The 25,011-nt window shown below is 44.9% G+C and overlaps 1 protein-coding gene across 3 annotated transcripts in view; it reads right to left on the bottom strand.

The window, feature by feature from the left end:
• Positions 1-25,011, bottom strand: part of SH3PXD2A (SH3 and PX domains 2A) — a 272,105-nt gene that overhangs the window by 129,707 nt on the left and 117,387 nt on the right. For all 3 annotated transcript variants that reach the window (XM_055805638.1, XM_055805632.1, XM_055805652.1), the window contains exon 5: positions 21,177-21,268. In XM_055805638.1, the coding sequence (XP_055661613.1) occupies positions 21,177-21,268 (92 nt within the window). The remainder of the gene's footprint in view (positions 1-21,176; positions 21,269-25,011) is intronic.

Below are 25,011 nucleotides of genomic sequence, written 5' to 3' on the forward strand. Positions count from 1 at the left end.
CAACAGCATTACTGCATACGGTGCCTGCCCTGTAATGTTATACAGAGCCTAAGAGGTGGTTCGCTGTGCCAAACGCCATGCGGCCACCCCTGTAGCAAGAACCAAGAGTCTGTTGCAGGATCTTCCCTGAGTGCTGGACTTTGCTGGCACCCTGTGGGCAGGTGGTTTACAGCCTCTCCCTCACTGCAGCCTGAGGAAAGTCCTCACAGCACGGCACAGGGAGAATTTCAGGTGCATGCTGGGTTTGGCAGGCTATCTGCACACCAGAATTATTGTTTTCCTATTATTTCCTATTATTATTATTTCCCCAATTCAACTAGCCAGGGTGAAGCGAAGCTGTTGGTATCATGCAAGCTGTAGCCGATCACAAACGAAGTATTAATAACTACCCATTGTTTACATTTCTCCTTCCTATGCCTCTGACCCAAGAGATGTTAATAGCCTCAAGGCTGAAGAGAAGAGAAAGCAGCATAAGAGATTTCTTCCATAAATGACTTCGCACTGAATATATGAAAAACCTCTATCTGGAGAAAAATGGTTCAAAAGCTTCTGTTAAGCCCAGCAGATGCCCTCTCTCCTTGTCCTGCCTCTTTTAGGTGTCAAAACACTGTGATATCTATCGTTCAGTGTCCCTATGCTCCTGAGGATCAGGGTCTAAAACATGAACAATTCGACACCCAAGTGGGTTGCAGTATACGCTGTCACCCCTTCTCCCCACATGCTGCATCCAGCACCAGGTACCCAGCAAAAGCAGTTCTCTAAACGTAGTCACAGTAGTTACCTGAGGTTTCGCTCCTATCTCAGCATAGCCAGCAGTAACCCACTTTTCAATCCCCAGCCTGAAGCAACGGTGGAAGGAAGAGAAAACCATCCATTCTTATAGCCAGAAGCACTTCAGCTCCAGCTGGAGATGCACATTTTCTCTACTTCTTTCTTTTTTAGCTCTTTTTCTACTGGTGCAACATTTGAGCTGACACAGAGAGGATATCTGAATTTTAGTTTCAATAAAAAATAAACTAAGAAATAAAAAGCAATCGGAACAGATTTTGCAGTGTCAAATTCAGCTCTCCAGAGGCAAAGGACCACCTTGGATTCCCAGTGCTCCTGGCCCTCCCCCCATTCCTCCCAGTCTCATCTCCATCCCTCTCCTGTGCCTCTGTGAAGGCTCCACTATTTCAGTACGTTCCCTAGCAGAAAGCAATTATTGATGGTATATGTTACCTCAGCCATAATGGCCAACCCAAACGGGGCCCGTTTGTCCGCTGCAGAAACACACACCTGCTTGTTTCTGCCCCAAAACTTGTGATCTGAGTGGCCGGACAGTGCAGGGTGAGGGAGCACAAAGCCCAAGCTGAGGACAGCCAGTACTGGCAGCAAGCTCAACCACAAGCCCATATTTTTCTGGAGCCAGTGTGGTTAGTAGTGGAAGTGAAGTGACAGTGGTAGGAGGAGAGCATGGAGCAGAAGACCAACTGGCCAACCAAAGGAAAGCCCACAGATGAACTGCAGGATGTTCTCTAAAGGTCCCAAGGTCTTGACTTGGCTGCTTTTACAGCTGTTAGGGCTGGCTAGAGCCTGGCTGGTTTTCCTCTGCAGTTTCTTTCCTCAATCCAGTTGGGACAGAAGAGAGCAAGGATGCGAAGCAGCAGGACTGTGGCACTCTCCCAGTGGCATGCACATTCCCTGCATGCTTCTGGGGCTATGACATGAGAGGGAGAGGTGGCCTGGCCTGGGTACCACTTCCACACTGCCACCCCTCAAACACAAGTCCTGTATTTGCTTGTTTGTGCCCCTGCTCCCACCAGCTGGAGTTTGGCTGGCTCAGTCTGGGTGGCTAATGTTTGATCTCCAGGATCAAGGAGGAGCTGTAAGCTCAGCGGGGCAAAGAGTACCCTCTTTGCCATCTGTCTGAAGGAGCAACACAGCGTTGGCTCTTGGATGGAGTCTGTAGGTGTTTCCTCACACTCACATGGGTAACTTCTGGCCCGCTGTGCACGCACTGATTCCTTAAAGGCTTCTCCCGAGTCCCACTGACATCACAGCAGACCTTACCACAGCAGCAACAGCAGCAGCACAGAGGAAATACAGCAAATACATGCAAAATCCGTTCCTTTTCTTAAACATTTCAGAAAGGGGACATTTGCTGCAAGAATCCTGGACTGAATCCAAGAAATGGCAACTCTTTGCTTCTTATTTCCACCACCACAACCTCACATCAAGTGGCATTCAAAATGCCACCAACTCTCGAAAGTTCAACCAAGAAACTCATCTCCAAATGCCAGCAACGGCTGCCCCAGCTCTAATGATCCCCTTGGATACTCTTCTGCATCTCAGCTAAGCACAGTAATACTGTGTTACATTTATTCAGACCATATGTAATACGCACAAGAGCCCATAAAAGCTTAAACAGCACAATAAATATTTGGAAAAGCACAGTGACCAGATTTACAGGGTTTGGATACCTGCCAGTATGACCCACCAGCATCAGATCCTTAAGTTTTTGTGTAAGCCCAAGACATACACACAACACAAACACAAATATGCTGTTATCCTTGGAAAAAAGATAAACTGCCCCTAAAGCCCATCCCCAGCACTGGAACATGACAGCCTTCCACTGTGACTGACTGGATTTAGTTTATATCAAGGCCATAAAGAAGGTCTTGGCAAGGAGAAGTAAATGTAGCACAACAAAACTTCACTCCAGAGTACACAGTAAAATTGAGAAAGAGGGAAAGACGAAAAGATTTAGACACTTAATTTCCATTGAAGGGGAGATGAGTCCTGCTGCAGAAAGAGCTGTGCTTTGCCAAATTCCAAGATACTTTTGTGCTAATTTTCCTCCACAGGGATGATGTGATATCTCCTGTGCCACCTACCAGGCAGGAGGAGGGGGGTTGATGGCTCAACAGAAGAGGTGTGAAATGATGACAGATCCCAGGGGATGCAAAACATTTTGTCTCAAGGATCTGCAAGAACCTTGAGCTTTCATTTGTACAAATGCACTCTGGGTTAGTGGGACAGCAAGGCACTGGTGGGACGTAGAAGTTCCTCAATTTCCCAAGGTGGAGAATGGTTGAAACAGTTCCAGTTTTCTGGTTTCTTGGGCATTTTGTGACACTTTTTTTCCCCACTTCCCTACATTTAATAACATTTATGGCCAAACACAGTACTTTGCATACCTTATATACATTGTGTACCTTGCATACAGCCCCTTCCAGTTCACAAAGATACTGCACGAGCAGGATTTAGTACAGCTGAGTGCTCAAGACAGAAGCCAGGAGTCCTGGCTCTGCGTTTTGTGCTCTAAAACACATCCGGCAGAACCCCATCTCCATACTTAAAGCAAAAGGAAAGAGATGAAAGAACAGCACAAGACGCTGCTTTTGAGAAATGTGCCTCATTTGTTATGATAAAGGAGAGTACTACGGATTAGCTGGCAATACATGGAAGGAGTTGCCCACCTCCCATGCATAATTTCCCAGAAAATGTTTTTACACATTTAAGATGAGCTACTACATAAAGCCATACAAAAGAAAGACTAAAAATGTGACGACAGATTTACTTACATGAGTCTCAGAATGTGAAGATGCCCTTGCTGTTAAAGAACTGGCTCAGAAGCACTGCTCCGCTCTGCTTGCTGAAGCACAGAAAAAGGCTGTTTGTGTTTATCTGCTGCTCTGGGAGGTGGGTCGTGCACTGAGAACAAAAGCTACATGCAAGGGCACATTCTCTCACCCACTGGCACAGGCATGCTCAGGGATGGCTTTGTGGAGGACAAGGTCTATCTTCAGCGTCAGTGGCCACAGAGGAGGACAGAGCAGGGGCCCTCTGGTCAGATTGCTTTACGGTATGAATTTCTGGAAAGACCACACATATGGTGACTGCAAGATCTAGTGAGGAGGCACAGAGTAGTAAAGGGTCCTGTGGGAGGAAAAGATGCGCTGAAGCAAGAGCCAGAATGGCGTGGGTAATGGAGCACACGCCAATGGAAAGTCTTAGTAGCTCCTGAGGGGGAGGTCAGGCAGTTAAAGGTCTATGTGAGGCAGATGCGCTCGTGTTAGCTCACAAGTCAACAGGCACAAGAGTTAGGGATGGGAAACAGGACGGGACAGGCAGGGAGAGAACAAAGCCAGCGGGAAGGGCAATGAGCTTTTGACACATCCCTCTTGCACCTGCTTGGGAAGGTAACTCGGACCAGGAAAGCTCTGCTCAAGCTCCAAACTACACAGCTGCCTGACTGCCAGAACGGCCCCAGCCAAACCCCCCTGCGCAAAGAGCCCCGTGGGGCTGGGGGCAGCCCCAACACAAGCTACCCTCCGCCAACACTGCAGTAAGGGACATGGACAACCAGCAGTGGAGGAGGCAGCCAAACTGGAGAGAAGAGGACATCAAGAGACACCAAAGGCTGACTCTGGACAAGGACCTGCAGATGGAATAAGCTGGCCAAGTGTCACAGGGAGTGGAGCCTGCAGCTGCAAATGGACTGGTGTGCCAGGAGCCAGAACAGAGTGTAGACTCCTCAGCAATTTATTTCTCTACAGCAGACTGTGCTCCCAATACTTACAGAGATTTGGTTGAGCAAGAAGAGGGAGACCCAGGAAAGCACCAGCCCTCCCTTCCTCTATGCTCACACTGATCCTTTCCAGAAATACCATGGGGCAGAGTCTGTGCATGAAAGTGGCTGCTTCATCCACATCACAGCTACAGCCCGCCCTGGTCACCACGCTGTCCCAGCAGATGAAGAAGCGTGGGCTGGTCTTTGTGTCTCTTCTACACAGGTATCTGCTGTTCATCTGGGGAGAGTGACTTAGATGAGGTGATTCACCACAGTCTGGGGTAGGGAGACAACAGGGTGAGGTCGATCTTGAGCTAAAGATGCTTACGAGCAAGAGATGAGTGTGGGTTAATTTGGAGGACTGGGGGGCTAGTGATTGAAGCAGAGAATTTAAGGGCATCCTGAATCCTGGTCCCACTGTAACCTACGGCAAATTAGTTCAATGTTTCTTTGCCGCATTTTCCTCAAATGCAGCGCTTTCCAAAAATTGATATGGAAGCTGACCCACTCCTGCAGATCCAGGGCGCTGTGTATCAGCAAGCCAAACTGGTGGTGTGCTAGTGGTGTTCGCAAAGGCAAGTAACAGAGAGTATGCTGAGAGTCACAACATGAAGCTAAAATTCAGACCTTCTGGTTCCTGTTCCAGCCTCGGTGACCATTCAAAAGCACTTTTGCACTTTTGCTTCCTTAGTTCTAAAATAAAACCTGTATTTCACAGTCAAGCTGAGAGAGCGGATTTGTGTTTGGGCTGTACCTTGAGGACTAATGGTGAGGTAATTCTATAGAAGGGCAACGCAGTACTATTGCCGTTACTACTATATGATTCACACGACACTTTCTTTTCAGTATTATTCTTAGGAACAATCCCTGGGAATATTCTGTTTTCACTAAAAAAAGAAAAAAGATAGATTATAGGCAGCTAGGGACAAAAATAATCCCATTCCCCTGTGGTTTGTGCCGTTTAAAGTGACATAATACCTATTTTTGCAAAGACCAATTCCACAAGACAACAACTGACATCTGTCAGCACAAAGAACTTTGGAAAAATAGATGTAATATCATTTTCAAAAAGCTTTAGGAGTGCCTGAGATGATCCAGAGTAAGGGAGCAGGGGGTGGAAGCATGCCCTGTGTGACAGAGCCCAGCCATCTCTCTGGCAGCATATAAGCAGGGAGTAGTATTTCTAACTAATTTTTAGAGCAGAATCTTGGTTTCGAGCCAGGAGGTTGAAGGGTGAACACAGCAGCACAGGACCAGGCACACAAGGAAGAGTATTTTGTCCCACATTCCCACATTACTGTTCACTGTCCTGGCTACAGTGAAGTGGGAGAAAATGCACGTCGTGTATTCAGCACGGATTGCCATTCCATATAGTGGGCTGAGTTCTCCTCTGCTGAAGTATCTGGTGGTTGGACAGAAGCCACTGAGCTAACATCTGTGTCTCACAACCGACAACAGCTGGAGGCACCAAGAAACTAGCAGACAGTGGGAATTTGCCCCACACAGCACCTGATAAAATAGGAAGGTCTTACTCCTCCTGTATTTCCACTGCATCCTCCATGGTGATCTGCTGGGGAAAACTGTCTGCCAGGATCCAGAGATGCGGGGATCCAGAGGTGTGAGGATGGGCTGAGGCGAGCAGTGGAGCTGAAGGACATGAGCAGACAGAGCAGGGACTGCAGGAGGAGCAGAGGGACGCAGCTGGGGATGCTGGGATTTCACAACATGGAAACCAGGGCAGGATCACTTTTTGCACGTTCTGGCACATCCTGACCCTCATGCAACTGCTACGAAGCATTAAACTTGTCCTGGACTACAACCTGGAGGTAATTTAGACATGTCTGCAATATGGAAAATCCCAAGTCACAGACTCTAGAGTTAGTCTGGGTGTGTTTAGATCTATGTATTTTGCTCTGGGAGCATCTCAAACTCCAGCAAAAACATTGTGTAAAGAAGCAGCCAAGAGAAGGAGCACATTCTGTTTGTGCTGGTGCTGCCCATATAGTTACCGTCACTAACAACCAGTGGGAAATCAGTGAGAGATGCCTGAGACACAGCATCTTCAAAGGGAGATGCTCAGCACACCATCCACTGCTGCCTCATTTATTCTGAAGACTTAAAACAAAAGGTTTGGGGCAACTGCAGATAGGACAAGGCTGAACACGCAAGAGTAAACTTGCTTTTGTTTGTCTATAATATTCATAAGCGCATTATGTAATTTCCTTGGCTTACTGATGCAGCAACTCTGGTTACAAGACAGGATGGGATTTCCTTGAGGTCATTCCCCCAAACTGTGTGAGTTGTTATTTTCCTGGCTCACCCACAAACAGAGTGGGTTTGCTCTTCTAAAACACTAACGTCCGACTGTTGAAAGGTTTTGCCAATCAAAACATTGTGGCCTTACCCCGTTTTAATAATCTAAGGCATCAGTCTCCCCCTTAGTATTTGTTTGATGTGTTCTGCACCCTGCTGAAATATCCCCTCCAGACCTCCCTGCGCTCAGGCTCTGATTGAAGAGAGATGCCATGCATCAGGCCTGCAGCTTTCTCTCTGAAACGTTTAGCAGGGGATGGTGGTAAAATGTATTTATTTTCATGTATTGAGGAAAGACCATATATTCCAGCCTCTTTTTTTTCCATCACTCAGAGATGGGCCTGAGGCCAAAACGGTGCTGCTAAACTTGTTTTCTATTTAAAACCTTCATTTTTATTAATAACCCTTTACAGCCTACACACCAGCACTGCGGGAGTTGCATTTCCGTGTTATGTCATCGTGAACCGTTATGTATTTAATTCCTGTACCCACAAACCCATATGGACATCATTAAACACGCACCGTACAGTATTAAAACTGTGTTCCATAAAGTGTGATTTAGAAAAAAAAAAAAAAAAAGACCTATGAAGTGTGGATTTTTTTTTTCCTAAGGTCATGGGAAAATTAAGAAGTAGGGGAGAGAGAAAAGGTTCAGCGGTGCTGCGGGTTAGCTCATAGCTCTCCATGCCTGCAGACTGAAAACTCAGCCCACCTTATCCACCATGGATGACTAATTACCCAGTAACTTCAGGCCAGAGATTACGAATTTCTGTTTGGCAGACCACAGAGACAACTTTTACAAAAATTACAGGTTACAAACCGGCACAAGACCTTGATGATTTTATTTCTGCCAAATTAAGTTTCCATCACTTCTTCTGAAAGAAGATGCCTTTATTGGGGCAAAAGAGCAGGTTTCCCCATCTTTCTGAGGGTTAGTTATCAGGGGCACTAACACAGGTGAGAGTAGACACTCACCCCATGCACAATGTGTCTGTTGCACATGGTTTACTCCCCGTTTCTGTTATGGCCCCAGCTTGGCTTGTCCTCGTTGTAGTCTATGCTAGCAGCAAATCCAGCAATCGGGCAACTTCTGCAAGGCAGCAAGAGCACACCTACCCTCAGCCTCAGGATCTTGTCTGTGTCCAGAACACTCCTGTCATCCCTCTGTTATCTCTTATGTGGGATTGGGGATGACAAGATACGGGAAAGAGAGAAACTGATGGAAGAAGTACAACAGAGAGCAAATAAACCCAGCATACAGAGCACCAGTGGGACAAATAGGAATGAGTGTAGCTGTGCTGGGGGAAGCAGGACAGAACGTATTGAGAAGGAAGAAAACAATACCCAAAGGTTTTTGAGGATAATGAAAAAACCCAGAGTCAGTTAAAAATGACACAAGAAAAGGTATGTCAATATGAGGCAGAGAAGCTGATGCAGTCAGGGACGGTAAGAAAGCAAAAAGAAAGCAAGAGGTAAGAACAAAGCACAAATTTAAAATGTCCAGTAAAAGTTGTATATATTTATGTATGTAAAACAGGAGACAATAAGTCAATTGCCTATAATACACACTACAGAGCTTATGATGACCCTCATACTGTAAAAACCTGTCAGATACTATTTTCGCTGTGGTTTGTTCGCTTCAGCTAGTACTTGCTCCACAAATGTCCATCTCCAGACAAGACAGGTTAACATGATCTGCAGAGGTAAACTGATGAATGAACCTCCTTTATATCCCAGCCCTCTCCAGAATTTTTCATTCCCATCAAACACACACATGAATACACACACAAGTAACATTGAACGCACGTGCGCTCCCGTTAAGTTCAATACAGTTACTCACTGTGTAGAAAACTACCCATGTGCATAAATGTTTGGAGGAGGTGGACTACTCATAGGATGAGGCTGAGGCTGACAGCCAGTTTTGTGTTATCTAGCTGCATTAGTCTGGAGCTGAAATGTTTTTGACGTGTGTCTCTGTAGGGTTGTGTAATTCTTCATTCGAATCAGGAATCTGCTTTAATGTTTTGAAAATAAAGCCTTAAAAGAAGACACAGACACAACTGGCAAAACTTCAGGAAACTTGCAAAGGACCATTAGAGCCCCAAGCTGTTAAATGGTACATTTTGGGTCAGTGCTCTCTTAAACTGACAGTCACATCTCCTACTTATACAGCTCCCTGGCATGTAAGTGTATCTGAACTGAAAGCATCTGAAATGGAGATAAGATTGGAAATCTTCTGAGCACATACTAGGATAGACAAAATCATAGCAAAAAGCAACACTTCTTGGTTAAAGCCAAAAATTCTCTGATCACTGGTATTAATTCAGTCTTGCCTCACAAACTTTATTTATCTTGCCAGGGATCAGGACTTATTGGGCACTAAACCAGGGCCTCAGTAGCCTGTAGCCCTTTCAACAACAACAACAAAATATAAAACACTTGTCATAAATCTGCACGAACAAAATTTTCTGATTTATGAAGATGCTGAATGATTGAGGTAAGAGCATATTTTTAAAAAAAGCCTTAAGAGAAAGCAGACAAAAAAGGAAGGAAAAAAAGGTTGTAATTATATAATGCACTGGAGACCAGCCTTCCATAAGAAGAGGGGGAAAGGGACTCCTCTTACAATGCCTATTTCATCCCTTGCCTAATAACCCAAAGGCACCTAACTTTCAAAGCACTGTGTTTTTTCATAGGCTGGAAGCACCACAAAGCATCCTTCATCAGCCTGCCCTTTTGGCAGTTCTCCTCCAAATGCAAATGCTACATCTGGAAAAGGCAGGAATCCTCTCTCCTGCCTGAAAGCCTCCTTTTATCTCCGTCCTCTGCAGAACTCCTACTTCTCGCAACTACTCACTCCAACATACTACTTTATTGAAGGCATTTAAGGTTTTCTCCTCATACGCTGAATGCCTGCCTCTTCTTAAAGTCCCAGCTCACCTTCGGAGCCCTCTCGCTAGTTAGCGTGGGTCACCCTGCCATCCCTCAGCCAAGCATCCGTTAAACAAACTCCTCCTGGATGCACAGATGAGCATGAAAACGATAACAATGAAGATTAACAGAAGCTTATTTGTCAGGCCTGGAAAGAAGAGCATCTCACTAGCTGGTATGCCCTGTGCAATTCAGCCGCCGGGTGTTCCTCCTCCCCCCAGGGGATGACACTGATGCATCATGAACATTAATAACACTGTTAGTGCGCGTCCAACAGAGCCCTGCTTTGTGCCTTGCGACAACCCAGCAAACAATCAGATATTTTTCCACTGACCTCTTGCTGGAAGAGTTTAAAGCTGTTTGCAGGGATGTGAATGACTCTTGCAGCTTTCTCTAGTTGCTCCTGGCCCTTAGTTCACTATAAAGATATGTATGGAGGTGAAGGTACTAATCCAGAGCCAGTAAGACGCCTCAGCACCCAGGTTACTGGCTACAAAGACTGCAAAGGTTATGTGTAAGCTGAAGAACCTTATTTTTGGGACCGCAGAAAAGAAAGCGCTCAGTTTTGTTACCCACATTGTTCCCCAAACTTGGGAGCTGTATTGCTAAAATGTCCCACACTGTAGCAGGAAAAGTAGAACATTGGCAAGATGTACTGGCCCCCACCACAGAGTAAAAGCTACATAAGTTACTCAGCCTGCACACCTTCTTTGCATGTGCCCTTATTTTCAAGAGGTTGATGACAGCCTTACACCCCACTTTCTGCTCCTAATTTCAGAATAGCTGAAACAATTTTCCTCACCTGGGGTGAAAATTGCTGGTACCACAGTGCTGTGGTCGGGCTTTTTCACAGAGAAACCCTCTCTGCTCCTCTTTTATTCAGCAAATATTCATAATGCCCCAAACAAGTGTTGCACCAGCACTTGCTCTTTCATGTGTTCATGAGCCCTTTCTTTGCTCGCCAGATGCTGGCAGGGGAGAAAGGGATCTGCCACGTGGATGATGCTCTCTCCCAGAGCTGCCTGCTGGAAAAGTAAGGGATTCAGTAGGCATCACCAGACACACTGCAGCACTACGAACGGCAGATCAAGTCTCAACCACACAGCACCCAGAGACCTGAACACCATTGCAGAAAGGGTCACCTGCAAAGCCATCTCTTGGATGTCTTTGCACATGTCTGCTCACTGCTCTAGTAAGGCTGATGAAAACTATCCGAAATTGTGGGGTTTGGGACCATGTTTCAACAAGAACCATTCATTTTTGGTAGCACATTTTCATGAAAAGCTGTTCTTTTAGCCAGATTTAGAGGATAACCAACATCTCCACAAAATAGTGCATTCTGATTGAAATATGAAGATTAATTTAATCTTAACATCCTCAAGATTGCTACTACAGCTCCCCTTGCAAGAGAGGACAACATTGGTGAGGTTCTAATCATTAGAAAAAGGACTGAGACCAGCAACTTATCCACAGGGAGCAGCAAATTACTAATTCCCTAGTGAACCAGGACAGCTTCAAGTCTCTGATGAACGCTGTCTCTGGTACGAGTCACTCACACTTCATTCCCAGCACACTTGGATGGGAAAGGAAAAGCTTTATCTGTTAGATATGGTGCCCCTCCATCCTAACCCCACAGCTGTTGCAACGGGTCTCTTCTCATAAAGCAAAATGGACATTTTTTGGCCCCAAACATTCAACATTTTCTTCTCCTTTCGTATTTTCATGCACTAGATATCTCAGGTTACTAGTGATTTTTTTTGTGGTGGTTCCCAAATGAGCCTGAACTGCTCTGATTTTTCAAACCCACAAGACTGTAATTGAAAGCAAATGTAATCAGACATATACAATGTTCTGAGGTTCACCACAGTGCACTGCAGTCAGCATTACTGGAGTGGCTATTAAAACTCCTTGGAACTGGGAAGCAAATACAGCTTGCAAGAATCCAGCAAATAACCAGCATTTATTAGATTAAACTAAAGTATTGCAAAGCCACAGTCAATCCTCTATTCAGAATGTATCCGAGGTCTGTTTAAATGAACATCTTTCCTGAGCTTAGGCCAATTGTTTTAAGAGATCTGACTGGAAAAAAGTAAAGCATTCTACTTTTAACACAACAAATTCTGCAATCCCTAAATCAGCGTAAATCTCAAATAGTCCATTACTGTCAGCAGGGTTGTTCCAATCAAACTCTGCATAACTGGAAAAAGAAAGTGGCCAAAAGACAAAGGGTATCTCTGAACCCAGACACACAGCTCTAGCTAGAGATAAGCAGTAGCAAATCCCTTCCATAAACCTCCCAACAAAATGCCAGCATTAAAAGGAGGGGTGAGGGGTGTTTAATTGAATTCCCACTGGCACTTGAGCCTGCACTTAAAAGCAGGTCTAGGGTTATCTGTGAAATTTCAATTAAATCAAAAGCTTTGATAACATGATAAGTCACTCCCGAGTTTGGAGTCAAAACATGTTGCTATTTGATCCTCTGCTTGTGTTTCTGGGAAAGCACGCATGAAAGACAGTCAGCTGCAGACCAGTCAAGAAGATGGAAAGGGTGGAAATGAATCTACCGATAGATCACTGTGTCTCCTACAGCCAGAGCCACTTGAGGTCTAGTATTTTTTATACATCCTGAGTCCTAAAGAAGGCATCCCATTTCTCAAGAGACACAAGGACAGAGCAAAATAGATCATCCCAGACGCATCCAGCATTCCAGGGGATAGGTCCCTGCTGCCACCAACGTTTTTTCTCTCCAAGCTTGCTACAAGCAAGATTTTAAGCAGCAACAGCACTGGGAGCTGCATGCAGAACTCTGTGGACATGAACCACCAAGTCCTGTGTATGTAATGAAATGGATTTCCAGTGCAAACCCTTTGGTGGCGTGGGGTGAACAGGTGAAGCCAGGTGCACCAAACAAGAACTGTCTAACATGCTGTTATGATACAGCCAAGCCAGAAAGGAAGCCCAGCTGTCATCCTAACTCAAAGCAGGAGGCAGTGGCTCTCCAGAGACCTGATGACTTGTTTTACTTGTTTTACAGCACTCTGATTACTAACGCTGCTTCCTCCTTTCTCTTCAGTAGCAACTGCTGGATGCTAAGGGCAGTACCACAGACTCTCAGAGTTCAGAGTCCTGTTTACCAAGGAACACCACCTCTACCTCCTCGTGTTTAGACAGAAATGCTTCACCTTAAATAAATGTGAGATGTCAACTCCACCTGCCCTGTAGTCAACAGCATTAGATCACATTTTAAGCAATGCCCTCCCTTGTGATGTATAGTTCAGCCTGATAAAACCCTATCAAATGTAATGGGATGTCTTACGTTGCACCCAACCAGTTCAGAATTGCATATAGGGTTCCAGTAGTCACGTGTCCATGAGAAAAACACTCTATTTATAACTGGCGAGGCTACCAGTCCTTAACAGCATTAAAAATAAAGGGACTCCAGATAAGCAATGTCAAAGTCACATAGTGATCAACAATAGGAAGAGCAGAGCACTGAAAAGTCCCATCCGACCCCAGGCGCCTGTGGGAGATAATTTATCACCCTGGAAGCAAAGACACCATCCAGCACATCTGTCCCTAGTGCCCTCCTCTTTGGAGTGGAAAAAGATCTTCATTAAACAATAGTGCGACCATACTAAATGTAGACATAGCAACGAGAAGCTGGATTCTTCTCCATGATATAATTGTATTTGTAACATAAGCTGCCTATTCCTGTTTTTCAGAGATGTGACACACAGAGGACAAAACAGGCTATATTCAATTCTGTCACGTTAGTGCAAAAACTCCACCCCATCTCCTCCAGCCTGGCAGGTCATGAGTCAACGGTGACAGACAGCTCAGTGCATGCAATTAACCTGCTAGCGGGGGCTCACCAGAACAAGAAATCCAGATTAGAAGAGGAAGTCCCCATCCCCCTTCCTCTCCTCAGTTCAAGCCTTATGCACTAAGCACGGCAGGACCAGACACTCTCTTCTGCGTGGACCTAAATATCTCTTTCGTGTTTATTGGCACGGGTGATTCAACCTATGGGCTGCTCCTGCTTTGGGGTCTCAAACCAAGCATGGCCAGTTTTTAAGCAGAGATATTCAGAAGATCCTGTGGCACTGAGCTAAACATTTCTAGAAGTGAGGGCTCAAGGATAATGGGTGCCCTAAAAACTTCACAACAAGTTTGATAACACCTGAATCCAGTTATTTAGGTTCTGCTCCGATCCCAACTCATTAGCCTGGCTTTACCCCACTGCCAGATGAATAAATTTGTTCTTTCAGCTCCCTAACCAGTTTTGCATATAGAAGCACCAGCAGAAAAGGCTTTCCTGACAGATTTTGGAAGTAATGTTTCCTCCAACGTTGACTGATGATTTTAAAAACAAATTGTTTTTCTAACTGGTCATTTCTAGAATCATATTAATGAAGGAACAGGGTTTCTTTACTAGAATCAAATCCTCTTAGCCAATGTCTGAAACCGTACACTGCAGATGCAGCCAGATGTGAGAGGCCTTTCCAACATCACAAAATACGTCAGTAAGACAGTAAGGAGCAGATTTCCCAAACCCTTGCATTAAACGCTAAACTACTCTTCTCCAGAAGGAAGGAATTTCATGGGTTAAGTTAAATATTAAGCAAACTATTACTTTCTAATCTACAAAATAGGTCTTGGCAAATTATCAGCAGTGATTGTTCCTTTATGATATGAACAAAAATTACTGGACAGGAAAAAAGCCCTCAAGCCAATGGGCCTGGCATTTAGTTTTTCTAAAGGCATGATCTCTGCATTTCAAAACATCTCTTCAGTCCCAACTCTTCTACAGAGAAAGAAAAAAAAAAAAACCAACCCACCAGTCCTGAATTTGTGTTCATAAATAGTAAACTTTTACTAGCACTGACACTACCGTTGTGTTTGGCCCCGGCCAGGCAGTGTCTGGTGCCACTGCTGAAGCAGCAGCGTGTGAGCAAGGCTCTGATCTCGGCCACATTCTGACGGATTTCAGAGAAGCCTGGTTATTCTTAACCCATCCTGTGCCCATGACAGCATACCGCTTTCAAGCCTCGCAGCACGCGCAAAACCAATCCAGGCAAAAGCTATTCCTGGACACTTGGCCACCAGTGCCAAGCATCAGAACACTGAACTCTCTTTGCTCCTCTCAGCCCTGTGTCCTTTCACAGTCAGACCTACAAAGCATGAGCAAATCCAAATGTGATATTCAAGGCAAGAAATAAAAGCTCTTGCTGTACAATAACAGCAGTAACATATGTTGTTCCAACTGCAGTTCTTCTGCATCTTTTTATGGTTGCTGAACCTATTTCATTTAATGGGCTTTCTGCTTCCCCCCAAGTTTATTGTTTGATATTTATCTATATATAATATTTTTTTAAAATTTTCTGGACGAGTAGCAAAAACATTCAAATCTTCTCCCAGGAAGGCTGACTTACTTTCTGGTATCACTGATGCTGCAGCCAGTAGCAAATTTCAATATCCTTCATTTGATAAGCCAGCACAAACTGTTTATATGTTGCAAACAAAAGGGAAAGCTCCATGTCAAACCAAAGAGGACAAGTAATGCATCTGTTATTTCCTTTTTTTCCATTCCTAGAGACTCCTCCATCCTTGCACTGACTTAGTTTATTTAAGATAATGATCTCTAAGCAAGACCTTCCCAAAGACCATGATAATAAGCATTGATGAAAGGCAGCATACACTGTCAGTGTATCTAGAGCCCCATCTGACAAAGGCCAGGTCCCAGGGACTGAGCTCCTGCTCTCCAGGTCAGAGGGGGCACAACTGGGACTCAGCCACTCTTCACTCCTCTATTTCTGGGGCACAAGGCTGCCTGACCTCTCAGCCACTGATTTATGACAGCCCCACACTGTAAGCACTTCCTCGATTCAGAAGCTGAAAAAACATCTTCATGCAAATTTAGGTGCTGAGGCCAAATATTTCTAGTAAATACAGCCCTAAAACAGACATGTTTGAGAAACTAAACACAGGTGCTCTACTACACCGTCTTTATTCAGAGCTTTTGCTGCTCTGTGTTTTACAATTTACTTCCCAGCTGATAAATCCCATAAAAATAAAACTTCCATCTCTTTTTGATTTTGTATTTCTTAGGGAAATTAATTTCCATTCTGCATCTCTCAAGTGGAATGAATTTCCCTAATAAAATGTGTGCATTCAGCAGTCGCAATACCACTGCCAAGTGCAGACTGTAGCACTGATTGTCACGAAGTGGTGCTGACCACATTCCTAAATGATGTGAAAATTATCTGTACTGTAAGTCCTGTAAGAAAGAGCAACCACAAAAAAAAGAATGACAGTCTTGCTCACAGCACATCTGCTCAGAGACTCAACTATCAAATGTGTTCGGAAATGCAATTCTAAAACGGATGAATTATAAGAGAAATGTAAGGGATGAAATACAGAGAAAATATTTGCATAATATCAAACAAATCAGAATAAATACAGATATTTTACAGATGAAAAATTTTCCTCCTCTACAATTAGGTAATTGAATTGTTATTACAGGGCAGATCAGAGTACATCTGGGAAACAGAAATAGTTGTATGTAAACACAGTTGTGCTTATGGATAGAAAAAAGCATATTAGGGAACTGTGCTTTAGCACTGGTACATGCATAAGCTAAAGCAAGCTTCCTTAACGTGGTCGCTGCATTACCCTGGCAACTTCTTTCTGGTTTCCTTATCAGAAATTTAATGCATGAAGAAGAAAGGGAGAATCCAGCTTCCATTTTACAGCGGTTGCCTGGCATCTGAGTATCTGAGTGTTACACCAGTATTTATGTGATAGAGATACGATCAGTAAAGCTCATGGCTACAGACCACAATAAAGCATATCTGTTCTTCAGTAAAGGCACCTTCAGCAGCAACTCCATTTTCTGCATCAGCCCTCATAGTATTATGTCATACACCTAACAAGTTTCCTAGTTTTTCTGGATTTGCATGTTGTTTGAAAATCGCTTTATAATTCTTACAGGAAAAATACTTCCAACTATTGAATACTGCTTTAAATTCAGTTGTTAATGTTAATAGTGATGGTTGAAACAGAAATCTCGTTTCAGCCTGTACGCATTTCTGCAGACAGAGTACTGGAGAACTGAATCCTTGGCTTTTACTGGATCCAGACCCAGAAAGAAAAAACTCATGCGTGGTCTGGCTGCGATACTTTGAACCTAATGCAAAAAAGCCCTAAAAGCAGTGGACCATATGCAATGTCAAATTGATTAATCCTACTCTTTGGCTATTTCTGTTATTTCTAGTAAAAAAGAATCATTAAAAAAATGGTTTCTGAGATTTTGTTTGTTGACTATGAGCCCTGGCCTGACCTCAGCCTTGAATTTAAATCCCCAGTAGAAGTCTGAAATTAATCCACCTCTGGCTTAGTTATCAGTAATTATAATTATTAACAGAAGTATCCAGTAAATGAATGGCTTTCAGTAACATGGTGTTTTAACTTAGAATAATGGATAAATAAAAATGCACTTCCTTCTTACCTTGCAGTACCCTTTTCCCATAGCAATGCAGGATCTGATCCTGACATGGGCATGGTAAAACACACAAGCCCAGTCATTTGCCTGTATACATATGCATTTGCTCAAACACTAAAATTCCACATATTACAAATGTAAGACATCAAAAACTGCTCCTCCTGTACCAGACTTGACTGTTTAAAGCTTGCTTTCTCCGAAGCTAATCAGTGGAATGGAGTGAGAGCAGCAGAAGCAGCTGCCCTGGGAACACTCGCACTGGAGCTCCAAACCCCACCTTGCACATCAGTGCCCACAACATGTGCAGGCTCCCTTGCAAAGACCACACTAGCACCACATGAAATTGTCCGAGAGAGCTCCCAGACTATCCCACAGATGGATTCAGTGTCCTCCTATGGTTTCTTCCACGCAGCATGAAGCAAATCTGCTGTTGGGAGCTATCTGACCTGGAGCTAGCTCCACTGCCCATGAGCACTCAGCGAGGACTGTCAGCTGGTTCAAATGCTGTGATTTCTTGAGACATCTCTCCAGCTATCTGCCTGTGAGCTGCTGTACCCAGAAAAGGTTTAATGGGGCTGAAAGGAATACCTTCTGCCTATTGTCACAGGACCCGAAGCCTGGGCCATCACCAAAACAGGAAACAGAAAACCTAAGCTGCGAATCCAGCAAAACAAATTGGCTGGATTATAAGAGTGTTGGGAAAGCCCAGCTTTTGTTATAGCTGGATTGCGTGCTGCTCAGCGCCACGGGCAATCAGAGCACAGCAGCGGTAGGAAATGACCCTGCAGGGTGCAGCCTGCAAGCCAAACATGGCATAACCCAGAGAGGACAGGAGATAGAAGCAGCGAGAAGGCAAGGGTAGGGCCGATGAGGATCATAAGGAAGAAGCCAGGAACGCATCTGTAAAAGTGCCTAAGGGACTACAGGGAAATGTTGGTTTCTTTTAGGACAACAGGCACAGAATTGAAGGGCACAGCTCTGCAGCTGAATTACTGCAGTAATACACAAATTACTGCACATGCGTTGTCACAAGCCATGGCTCAGCAATTAAGGGGTTGGATAGCTCTCCACGCATCCCAGCTGCAAGATAAACCAGACATTTTGTGCCTCCTCCCTCGAGGTTTAAGCTTCCATGTTTTTTTTTGCCTGGGAGCATGTGTTCAGTCACTGCTCTGCAGACATGGAATAATTCAATAGACTCTCTGGGCTCAACAACCCAAGTGCCATGGGATTAAGGCTACACTCTTGAAAGTTAGTTAACTAAACTCTAGATCAGACTTTGTCTTATGAGGCTGAGCTACTGCAGAAAAATAGAGCAGGTGATCATGCAACTAATGACCATCTCATTGTGCACTGAAAGAAGACATTAAGGTGGCACAAGCAACTCCGTTCTGCCATCCCTTGGTGGCTCAGTCCCTGGCTTTGCAATGTTTGTTCTCCTTTAACCCAGCCAGCTGAATGCCACGTCTACACTGACAGATCAATATGCAAACCTCTTCTGCACTGAGGGCTGAAAGAAGCAGCTGAAGAAATAGATAAAATAATCAGGGTAGTCTAGAAGCTGCCCCCAGGCTATACTCCTACCACCCCCAGTGAGATGAATGATGGACCATGAGGTCCAGGGAAGACTGAATGCACAGGGCTTGGGCACCACTGGCTCATGGCTTCTGGAAGGACTTGGCAGAGTAGCCAAGTCAAATGAAGAATTAATCGGGGATTCCTCTGGCTGATCGTGCTCCTTCCTGCAGTGACTGCTGAGGCCGAGAATCGCCCTGGAGGTGTCCTTCCCCTGGACCCTACACAGTGGTCCAGTACACCCCAGATCTCCTCCCTTCCCCCTCATTTCACAGAAGAAAAACACCAAGATGTTTCCGTTGGCTTTTACATCATCTTTTTGTAGAGACTAATCTTCAGTTTCAACAATACATCTTTTGTGAAGCACTCCCAGCAGAAACCTTAGACACCTTCCCTAAGATCTGTTTGCTTACAGAAGACGAGGTAGGATTTGTTTAAACCCAGCTAGATTAATGTCTTGCAGACATTAGTGAAGTGAGATTTAATCAGGTTATTGCTCTACATTTTCCAGGGAAATAAATCACACTTATTACTAGGTTGGAATAAGATGCAAGGCTTGGGCTGAGAACATGTAGTCTTTTTTGTTTTTCCAGCGGGGGGGGAGTGAATGGATAACTTGAAAATTGCTGCAAGGCTGTCGAACAGGGAGCTCAGCAAAAGGCCCTCAACAACTTGTAAGAGGGAAAAGAGAAGGCAAGCCATAATGACTAGTGCCAGCCCAGGGGTGAGCCCTGGTCCCCGTTCCCTGCCTGGTGGAGGTCCAGTCCTGACTCCGTTTTACTCAGCCCTAACACTGCAGGGTCCATGTCAGTAGAGAAAGCAGACAGGAGTGTTAAACAGCATTTAAAGCAGACTTCTGAGGTCCATTTGAGACCCCCCAAGGTGAACTCTCCCATAACCCGGGGGACCTCACTCCTCTCCTGGCACATGGGGCTGTCTCCTTGCATCAGAGGGGTGGCTGTGGGATCAAGCAACCCTTGCAAACCTCCTTACAGATCCTAAATGGAAACTCTGATGGTCAGCAGGTCTCAAGAGTGTAGGCATATCCTGCTGCAATGGTTTCTAGGTTTGCAATACGTGCTTAACAATGAACATGTAACTGTTATTCACCCCACACATTTTTCTAAACCAAGGTTGGCTAGAAAAAGGAAGAAAAAAAGAGAAGCAGACCTCTTTCCAGCCCTTTGATTTAAAAACTGCTCTTTTTCTCATTCAAAAAACAAAAAAGACTTCGCGCTCAGCTATGCTAGCAGTGTTTTCTTTAGTGCAAATGCTAATACATCCCCTTATATAAAACCACTTATGTGCAAGAGACAAAGTTTGGGAAATCAAACTGCAAATGTCCTCTCCTCTACACCAGCATGGGAACAGACAGCTGAAGCCAATACAAATCTTTCTGCAAACTACAGGTTTGCATGTGCTGAAGTGCCCAAAACCCAAAAGCTTCACATCCATTTTCCCTTCCCCAACAGGCTGTGCAAACACTGAAGAAAGCAAATTACGATAACACAGCCCACAATCAAGTTTCAAATTGTGCAACAAAGCAGCACAAAACACGATGGGACTGAGTCAAAATCTTATTGCCGAGCACAATAAAATATATCCTGTTCTGTATGAAGGAGAAAAGGAAATATCAGGTGAGGCAGCACAGTTGCTTGCAAATACCCTCCTGCCAATGCTTCCCCTGGATATATCAGTCCTGTGAACCCTGACTGCATCAGCATGAATCAGCCTGTCTGCTCCAAGGTAAAGGCTACGATTCCGTTTCATGTTCAGTGGGAACTCTTTTTCCCAGCCTTTTCTTGGCTTCCTGCTTAGAAAGAATAGACTCTCCAGAGACAATTTTGGATCTGGACCACAATCTTGCTCTCCCTTCAGATGCCTAAGTATCTCTGGGCAGGAGTACATTTAAAGAAGCAGCTGGTAATTATGAGCCAAGTGCTTACTGGCAGGATTTCCCCCTGCTGCTGAGCCAATGCCTTTGGGAACTGAATGACTCTTTGGTGATAATTATCAGCTAAAAGCCACAAGCCAGGGGAGGTTCCCTCATTAGAACCATAAGCAAGAAACACTGCAAAGGTGGGTGGAGGATGGCTGAAAATTGTGTCTGAGGGCTGCCTAACTCCCCTGTCCTCCACACACCAGATGTAGCTGTACGTAACTGCTGGGCATTTTCTAGGCAGTGCTTGCAAGCTACAAAATCCGTTTCCACACCTACAGCAGTAATAAAAGCAAATGACCTTTTCCTTCCAGCTAATCAAAACGAACTGAGCAGCACTGGAAATCCATCACAGCACTTACTCTTTTGGAGGGTTAAGGTCTTCTGGGCGAGCCTCAAAGAACCTGAAGACTTCATCGCACTGTGAAATGTGAGGAGGAAGCCGAACCAGGGCCTGCAAAATAAAACAGGGAGGGAGGAGGATTTAGAAAAGTCAGGTTCAAAACAGGCCTCAAACGTCTAAACTACCAAGCAAGAGGTGGTAAAACAGTTCTGACAGGGGGAAGGGAATACAAAAAGCAGGTATCACGCCTGGCTACTTAATTGAGAAGAAAGGAAATAGCATGTCTTGACTCCAAATGTCAAGTAGGATGCAATGAACTTGCAATGAGACAAGCAACAGTTCTTAGAGTCAGCCAATGTAAATTCTTTGCCGTGTGTACAAGAACAGAATTTGGTCCACATGTGCAAAACAGTAACACTGAGTAGATAAGTGTTCTGTAACCAGGACAGTCTCCATGACTAGTGTTTGCACAGTACCTCAAACAATGCAGTTAGGGCTTACAGGTTTCATGTCAATGCACACAAACTCAGGTAGTGAAAATCAACAGACTCAACACCCACTAATACAACAGATTAATGTGCTCCATAAAGTTTTCTGTTAAACACTGTCAACAGAAAAAGCAAAGTTTGCTAAAAAAAAACCCAACCAACAAAATCAAACAACAATTTACTCTGAAATTAACAGGAAAGACGGTTTAAGTGCCTGGAAAAAAAAAACAGGCAGAGAGGCTATTTCTCCACGAAGAAGGCTTCACAGCACCTCCTGGCTAACAATGTCCACACACTCCACAGGGCGCAGGTACGCAGCGCTTGTCGCACTCAGCAGTATTTAAGCACACTTTGAGAAGCAACCGCATTATGCTGAAGTGTACTGGGAAGTGAGACTTCAAACCAAGGAGACAAGCACACAAGGCAGAAACACACTACGAATTTGCTGTTCAGAATCGAGCCTGATGGTACCAAAAGACACCAAAGAGCTGTCCCCAGCCCACAGAAATGGGACAGCAACTGTAAGTGACATGACTCTGAGATTGCCTCCAGAAATGACCAGCAGGAGAGGAAAAGAGATTGGCGCTCACCTCCTCCTGTGCTAAGTTTTTATTGAAAACAGGCCACAGGTTAAATATAGACCAAGCTTCTTAGAGGCGCCATAAACCTGTTTGACAAAATGAGATTGTCTGGCTCTTCTGCTAGTTGCAAGTAGGACAAACAATGTGGAAAGACGGATAAAAACAGCACTAGAGCTAAATGAAGGTGCATTAGGTTGAACTGGTTATACTAAGCCATGAGACATCTGATTGATCTTGGTCAGACACACCAGAAGGCCCAGCCAAAGCACAAAGGCAGAACAGGGCAGTTGGTTACCCTCATGGCTGTTTTTAATCAGGCTTTAGAAGTGGCCAGATTTGTTCCAAGACCACTCCTGCTTGGAGGTGTGAAGGAAAATGCTGAAAAATGAAAAAATACTGCTCTGGAACTGCAGGTCTCCAGTATTACATTGATGGGGTCTTGTTTCAAAGGCAGCCTGAAACCCAAAGCCAAGTGCTTCTACACCTACAGCTCTCCTTTCCCTTGTGGAGGTACGTTATAAAAACACAAGGAAAATCCATTTGTTATCAGCAGGCTGTGATGGTCACATGGAGCTGCACTACAGAACAGAAAAAGATACCTTGCAATAAGGAAGCAGCACCAGATGCAGAAGCCAGGCAACTGCCTGTTGGGTCCAAGTGCTGGGGCACAGAGTACTGCTGGTTGCTGCACTAACACAAGGTGAAACACAACAGGTGGAAAACTCAAGTGCTTTAATTTGAATGAAGGATGCCCTGGTCCCCACTGCTATCCACTCAATCATGCCTAAAAGCGTAACAAAGGCGTGAGCTCTCTGCCTGTATTCCTAGTGTGCACAAAGGCACGCATCCAGCTGCCAAATCAGGGCTAACCCTGGGAAGTCAAGAACTGCCCAGGAATAGCAACAATCTCAGCACACTGAAAGAGAAATGCCTCACCACCACAGGCAAACCAGGACACAGACAACATTAAAGCACGTTTTATTCATCTCTATCTCAAGCAGGAGACAGACATACATAGAGAAGCAATGCTGTCTAACCAACAGTGGATGGGGCTGAGATTTAGTGATGTCTCTATTACTAATGCCCTTCTCGGTTTGGGCAGGTTACTAACCTCTTTCCATCAAATTCAGGAGGGCTGTATCTTCAGTTACCCATTTACAATGCTAAGCAGTAACACTTACCTAATCCACAGAAAGGTTATGAGGCCCAAATATTTAAAATCTACAGTGTGTTTTGAAATCTCAAAGGGCTTGATCCTGTGCAGTCAATGGGGCAAGAGCAAGCGCTGCAAATGATACATATCGTTACTAGAGAAATGCAAATACCCAACTCATAGCTATCGTGGGGGGTCCTGGACATAAGATGCTTTCTCAAAGAATCACCACTTCCCTAGAGGTCGCAGGCGTTCACCCTGCCCAAAACCAGGCCACAGCTGTCAATGCTCAGCTGGAGCACAGAGTGGATTTTCAGTGATGGAGGAACACAAATCCTAACAAGCTGCTATGGAGATTTGTGTTTCTAAATCAAGGGAAGCTTTAGGAAACCTGAAACCCCCTGAAGCAGCGGTCTGCTGCCTGGAAATCTCCAGGAGCACCGTGGTCCTGCCAGGTTGAAGGAGGATAACTGAAAAGCACCTCCAGGACTCCAGGCTTTTGCAGGCAGCAGATAAAAATCAGCCAAAGCCATTTCCACACCCAGGCATCCACCTTCCCACCCTGGGGCAGGACTGGCTCTCCTGCTTCTGAATCACCTCCCAGAGTACTGCAATTTTCAGCCCTGTGCACAGAGGTGGAATGAAATCCACCCGGTGGTAACTTGCCGATGCATGTTTTTGGGGGAACTCGGGTGTGAAGTCTGCAGCCAGTCAATTTTTACTTGTTTTTGTTAAGGAACAAAACCCTAAGAAGCAGTAAGAAACACTAAGAAAGGGTTAGGAAGAGCAAACGAGGGTGTAAAACCACACGGAGTTAGTCTATTGATTTTGGACAGTGGCAGGGACCAGAAATACTGGTTTGAGAAACAAATGTCTCTTCAGCAAACACACAACATCCACCCAGGAGCAAGCCAAGTCCAACATGATTCCAGTGAGCGAACAAAAAGTGCATTGAGGAGATGAGGGACACTGCTGTCACTCTGCAAGGGGAAAAATGCAAGTTTCTGGCATTTCCAGCAAGACGGTTCCAGGGCAGAGCTGCAACAGCCTGAAAGACTGCAGGGTCAAGGAAAGAAGGGTAAAGAAAAAGAGGAAAAACCAGATGGTAAAAGGATGGAAAGGACAGGGAAGTGATATTCATACTGGAATGTGGAAACCAGAGGTAAATGCACACAGCTACAATCAGCAAGCATCCAGAAACAGCAAGGAATTTGCACAGGAAAGGTGAAAGATAATAAGGGCCAGTGAGCAGAATTCAGCCTTGCACAACCATCAAATATTATCAGTAAGAGCATGTTTCCTTGCTCGGCATGCAAAGGCAGACGTGCGCTGCTCTGACCTCACACGCTCCTCAGGAGATAGGCTTTTATGTGTTATTTCAGCCTGTAATGATGTCTGTCTCTCTGTGTTACAGGTTTCAGACAGTCTTGCAGAGTGGATGATTCCGAAGGCTACTGAAAAGCTGTAACGTCAGGCAGGGTGTGAGCAAGCAGCCCTCGGTGTGGGGGACGGCCAGCTACTCACACAGTGCCAGCTTATCCGCAGGCAGGCTGCTGCACGCCGCACGCGGCACTCGAAGCAAACAGAGCACCAAGCACAGGCAGGGGTTCATTGCTTAAGGTTACATGAACT

This window comes from Falco peregrinus, chromosome 1 (genome assembly GCF_023634155.1).
Source record: "Falco peregrinus isolate bFalPer1 chromosome 1, bFalPer1.pri, whole genome shotgun sequence".
In the NCBI taxonomy this organism is placed as follows: domain Eukaryota; kingdom Metazoa; phylum Chordata; class Aves; order Falconiformes; family Falconidae; genus Falco; species Falco peregrinus.